We start from the raw sequence: 5,599 nt of genomic DNA, 5'->3' as shown, positions 1-5,599 counted from the left end.
TATATTTTTTTTTATCTAAAAACTTATTTTTTAACATATTTTCACCTACACAACCTCAAGAATACTTTTATAACATTAAAAAAATAATTCTACAACTATAAAAACCTTCAGATTGATTTAAAAACACAAAATCAAATATAAAAAAACCTTTTTTAACCCTAATATATTTTCTCAAGCGATATAAAAGCTCAAAAACACTTTAATGATATTTATATTATTAAGAGGAACACTTTGATAACAAATTTGATCTTTTTTATTAACAAAATCAGATCAACCAATATTTTTCTCTCTCCTTTATTATTTTTTAGCGGTCCTCTTTTATCCTTTTAGTTTAGGGACTAAAATATAAATAAATAAAACTTTAAAATAAAAATATAATGTCTTAACTAAAAGGATAAAAAAAATTTGGTCAAAATATTAAGCCTAATTTTTTTAAAAAAATTATATTTTTAAACAAGTAAAAAAAATACAAATACGAAGTTGTTTTCAATTTTTTTTTTTTTGTTTTTTTAAAAGAACCCTAGCTGTTTCTTTTGAAAACAAAGGGAGGGACGTGAATATTAGCAGAACAGAATTAGAATAGAAAGATAGAAAAGAAAAGCCAGAGCTTACTACCCTAGATTAGCTCTCCCAATCAAAACCAATCATGGCAATAGAAGAAGAAGGGAAGCACAAGAACCAAAACCAACAAACATGGGGTACGTGGGAAGAACTATTGTTAGCAAGTGCCGTCAAGCGTCATGGTTTCAAGAACTGGGATTCTGTTTCTTTAGAAATTCAAACCAAAACCTCTCTTCCTCTTGTCTTAACCACCCCGGAAAATTGTCAGCAAAAATACAACGACCTCAACCATAGATTCAACACCAACAACAAGCTCCATCACCATACCCGTAAACCACCGGATTTTCAAGAACAACACAACAACATTAACACTGCTGACAATAGTAATACTACCAATAAGCATGTTAACATTCCCTGGCTTGAAGAACTCCGACAACTCCGTGTAGCGGAGCTGAAACAAGAGGTCCAACGATACGATGTTTCCATCCTGTAAAAAAAATATATTATTCTCTTTTGATATTTTCTTTTATCTCCTACTACTTATTTTTCTTCCTCAGATCTGAAACAAACATTCATATTTGTTGACAGTTCTTTGCAATTGAAGGTGAAGAGATTGGAGGAAGAGCGGGAGAGAAGCGTTCAAGGAGGAGATAGCAATACACAGAAATCAGATCTGAAGGAAGAGAGACCGGAGATCGAGAAGGAACATGAATCAGGGAAACCGGTTTCCGTTTCCGGCGAGGAGTCGGACTGGGAGAACCGATCGGTGAATGAGTCGAATTCGACCGGGACGGGAGGGAAGGGTGGAGGAGAAGATGCGGTGGGGGAATTGGAGAAGCTGGAGCCGGTTCGGAGCGGGTCGGGCGAACCGGATCCGGTTATGAGCGGGTCGAATAGGAAAGAGATGGAGGAGGGGGGTGGCGGTGGTGGTGATGGAGGGGAGGAGTCGTGTGAGGTGGGTGACTCGGTGAATCAGCTGAGCAGTGAGTCGTTGAGTTCGGGGAGGAAGAGGAAAGGGAGGGAGAGCAAGGAGTTTTCAGTAACAGGCGGTGACGAAACGGTGGTTGTTTGTTCGGTGAAATCTGAGCCGTTGGTTGGGTTCTTAGAGATGATTAGGGCCCACAAAAATGGTTCTCTATTTGAAAGCCTGCTTGAAAACCAGGTACGTGTGGGCTTTTCTTTTACATAATTTTTCTTTTATTTTTTTATCGTGTTTATTAAATTTCACACACTTATTTGTATTAGCAAATATCGATAGCAATTAAACCATTAATTTTTGTTTCTTTTTAATATAATGGTTTAATCGATATTAGTGTTTTATTTATTCTTCATATCTTAAGAGGATTCTGGTAAACCTAATTTGTAGCCGTTTCTTGAGGGGGGATTTTGTGAAAGAAGCAAGTTTTACCGGTCAACAACTAGGACTAGGTGGAATTAAATATTCACGAGTGTTCAGTATTTTGGACCATATATTATTATTATTTTATTTAAAAAAAACTTATTTTTGGACCGTTTGCTTTCTTGTCTTTTCCCATAATCATATATTCCTTGCTTTTTCCCCTCTCGTCTTCTCTGATCAACTCAATTCTCTCCCAAAAATTAGCCGAAATTCTTTATTAGATAATTCTTAAGCTTTGAACTTGTAGAAAAACAAGAAATGAATGATTTTTCTAAGGTCAAACCTAAGTTCATGCAACGTGAATAGCCCTGTTCTCTTAGTGGGTTGTTATTACATAACTTAGCACCAATCCTCATATTTTATATTATTATATCATTGATAATTCATAACCCACCTCCCTTTAACCGAAATAAATCACTACCCCATTAGCCCTTGGAGTCATCCTTCCCATTCACTTATTATTTTAGAATTCGGACTGGTCCAATAAATTAACCCGAAGCTTGATCTTGATCGATAAAAACCCGGTTAACCAATTAAACCTAATCATCAACTTTTAGGTTTTTTATCTCTATAATTGTTGAACTATTCATTCACCCACTTTTGTTTTTAAGTTTGTACAACATTAGCTTTTGGGCCCACAATGTTGTCCCACCTCAAACAATTCCCATCCAAAGAAAGATTATCTCTTGGCCCAGTTCAATGATGAGACCATGGGCTCACATGAATTGGGCTTGTGCAATAATTTTTGCCAAAGCCACACCTTTGAGGAAAGAACAAAGGTGGGTTGAAACAGCAATGCTTCACGTATGTTCAAGTTTGTGCTTGCAAGTGATATCTTTATATCATTGATGATGCAGTAAACTCATAACCATATGTAATATACTCCAGGAAATGGATGTGTATAAAGACATGATCCGGCAGCATATGGACTTGGAAGCAATACAAACAAAGTTGGAACAAGGTTCCTACTCTTCTTCAAGTCTTTTGTTCTTCCGAGATCTTTTGCTTCTCTTCAACAATGCTTTAGTTTTCTTTCCCAAACACTCTGTTCAATCACTCGCCGCCCATGAACTCCGATCCCTAGTGTCAAATGAAATGAGAAAAGAAACCCACAGCTCTGATTCCTCTGTAATGCCAGAAAATATCCCACCTCAACCGAAAAGCGAACTTGAAAGATCAGATTCATTGCTCGCTAAACACAAGTCTTCAATTCCTGTTATAGTCTGTCGTAAACGTAGTTCAATATCTGTCAAGCCTTCCTCATCTAGCTTAGGGCAAAAGATTGAGCAGCAGCAACAACAAAGCAATGAGAACAAATCGGTTAATGATCTGAAACCGCCTACTGTTGAGCAGGGTTTACTAAAGAAGAAATCTGACGAGAAGCCTGTAACTGGTGCAAGAAGTACACGGAGAGGCAAGAAGAATCTTGCGAAAGGTTCCAGTCCTCCAAGCAAGAAGCAAAATACAAGCCCTGACTCAAAAGCTGTTGTACCCGATAAGCCTGAAACTCCTAAAATCGAAAAGAAGAAAGGTGAGGCATTAACATTGGAGAAGAAAAAAAGCGCAGTTGATTTCCTGAAGAGAATAAAGAAGAATTCTCCTGCAGAGACACCAAAGAAGAATAGTAGAGTGGCTAGTAATGGTGGTGGAGAGCGCAAGAAGGAAGGAAGTGGTGGGAAAGGAGAGACAGGAAAGGATAGAGTGTTGAGGAAAAGTAGTGAGAAAAAACCGGGAAAGCAGGAGAGTAGTCCCGCTAAGAGGAACGTTGGGAGGCCATCAAAGAAGGCAGCAGAGGTGAGTAGGGTTTCAGGAAAGCGTGGGAGGGACATTGGCGGAAAGGAGGCGGCGAAGAAGCCAAGAAAGCGGTCTAGGAGGTAAACATTGGTAATAAATGGCTGCTATGGCTTCTTCTGTATATTATGTAGTGTAGTGTAGTGTTTGACCACTCGATCTGTTAGCGGGTATTTGATCTTTTAGTCACTGTAACATTGTATCAACTCTGATTCTTTTTATACTTAGTATTAGTGGAATTGAAAAGCATAATTTGTTTTTCCACCTATTTTTCCTTGCTAGTCATTTACATTTTGTGCCATTCGAGAGTGATCACTGTTTTGTTGAGCAAAAGATCTTAAAAGACTCGGCTTCTTGATTAACTCTTAATGATAATTAGCAAGAATAATAGAAGACTTGCACTCAAGTCCTCTGTTTAATTTGAATTACTGAACTGATAATTATCCGTTAATGACTTTCCAGATGTTCTTGTACTTAGGACTGCTCTTGCTTGACTCGAATTTCCATGGCAGGAATAGGCATTTTCTAAGAACTGGACTAATTTTCAAAAACGTAGGCAATGTCCCTGAATGTACCGTCAGTTCGAATTATTCTGTTCCTCTCTCCAAACCTGCTTAAAGAGAATAATGGTGAGAACATCTTCCAAAACAATTGTATGAATAAGAGATTCAATTGTTCAATTGATTTAAAAGAGATCTCTTACCCACGGCCAGCCATCATCCAAATCAGGAACTGTTGGAAAGAAAATTTGCTGAAAAGCACGTCCCACATGAACAGTCTGCTTATTTCTAGAGTTGATAGATACTGGAAAAGGAAAAAAACAGCTAAAAATGAAGACGAACAGAGACATGCACAATCTGAGATCAGAGAGAAACAGGGTAGCAAAAACTTACAGACAATGGGCCAGATCTAAATTTCATGTATGGTGGGTAGAAGGTGAGTGCTTTTAATGCCATCCTGGCGGCTGCAGGCACCATCACTAACTCGGAACATTCTTTTCTTCTCGTACCTATGCATAATGAAGCCATAACAATCAGAATCCAAAGCTCCATTTCTCTGCATAATTCTGTTCCCATCTTCAGAGTTCTGAAACCACAACGAAGGTGGTAATTTCATTGGACTGTTGAAAATCAAAGCCTCACTTGGCAAACTTGTCGAGCTCAAGAATAAGCTGGTAACAATCCTGCGTATACAATTTGCAAATGTCAACATAAATAAATACGAGGCTGTGGGAACTTGCAAAATGGAAAAACCTCTACATTCCAAGTCTCAAATCCAAACCAAATAAAATGATTAAAGATACTAAAACATCTAGCGATTTTAATGCGGAACAAGACAAATTCACTATGGATTGTAACGCACAATGTTTCCCTTTTTTTTCTTGGTTTTTTTTTAAATCACTCAACTTTTTTTTTTTCAATTTGATCCTTTTATATAAAGTTGATTTGAGTTTATACTTGATTATTTGTTTCGGTTGACTTGATATGAGATTCTTGTGATATTGAAAAAAAATCCAATGCTAGATTAATGATCGATTTGACAAAATAAAATTTAGTTTTATTGATCTAAAACAATTGAAACTTCAAGGACCAAATTTGAAATTGAAACAAATATCCATCCCATTTCTTTTTGTCAAATTAGGGAATGAATTAAACGAAGGGAAAAAAGTGACAGGTGCACATTTTTGGTATCTTTGGAATTGTCTCGGTAGGGGATTCCTTACTCGGTAGCGTGTGATGACGACGGAGCTCCAATGTGGCTCCAATAACTCATTCTTCTTTTTTTTCTTTTTCTCTCTTTCCTATCTTATGCATTTGATTTCTACACCAGACTCTCTCTAAAATAGCA

General features: G+C 37.2%; 1 protein-coding gene across 2 annotated transcripts; it reads left to right on the top strand.

The window, feature by feature from the left end:
• The first annotated feature begins 532 nt into the window (after positions 1-532).
• LOC7489296 (uncharacterized) lies at positions 533-4,015 on the top strand. Of its 2 annotated transcripts, none has more exons than XM_052455795.1 (3): positions 533-1,050; positions 1,150-1,723; positions 3,314-4,015. In XM_052455795.1, the coding sequence occupies exons 1-3, from the start codon at positions 647-649 to the stop codon at positions 3,836-3,838; spliced, it is 1,503 nt and encodes a 500-aa protein (XP_052311755.1). In that variant the 5' UTR covers positions 533-646; the 3' UTR covers positions 3,839-4,015. The 2 variants fall into 2 exon arrangements, with proteins under 2 accessions (XP_052311755.1, XP_024464670.2); XM_024608902.2 differs by having other exon boundaries at positions 534-1,050; positions 2,849-4,015.
• Positions 4,016-5,599: the final 1,584 nt, after the last annotated feature.

Source organism: Populus trichocarpa, chromosome 9 (genome assembly GCF_000002775.5).
Source record: "Populus trichocarpa isolate Nisqually-1 chromosome 9, P.trichocarpa_v4.1, whole genome shotgun sequence".
Taxonomy (NCBI): Eukaryota; Viridiplantae; Streptophyta; class Magnoliopsida; order Malpighiales; family Salicaceae; genus Populus; species Populus trichocarpa.
This window is presented reverse-complemented; position numbering and strand designations above follow the sequence as displayed.

Excerpts from the sequence above, each read along its gene's own strand:
- LOC7489296 (XM_024608902.2), top strand. The coding sequence starts at position 647 with ATGGCAATAGAAGAAGAAGGGAAGCACAAGAACCAAAACCAACAAACA. Across the intron at positions 1,051-1,149 it reads CGATACGATGTTTCCATCCT|TTCTTTGCAATTGAAGGTGA; the intron begins GTAAAAAAAATA and ends ATTTGTTGACAG. Across the intron at positions 1,724-2,848 it reads AAAGCCTGCTTGAAAACCAG|GAAATGGATGTGTATAAAGA; the intron begins GTACGTGTGGGC and ends AATATACTCCAG.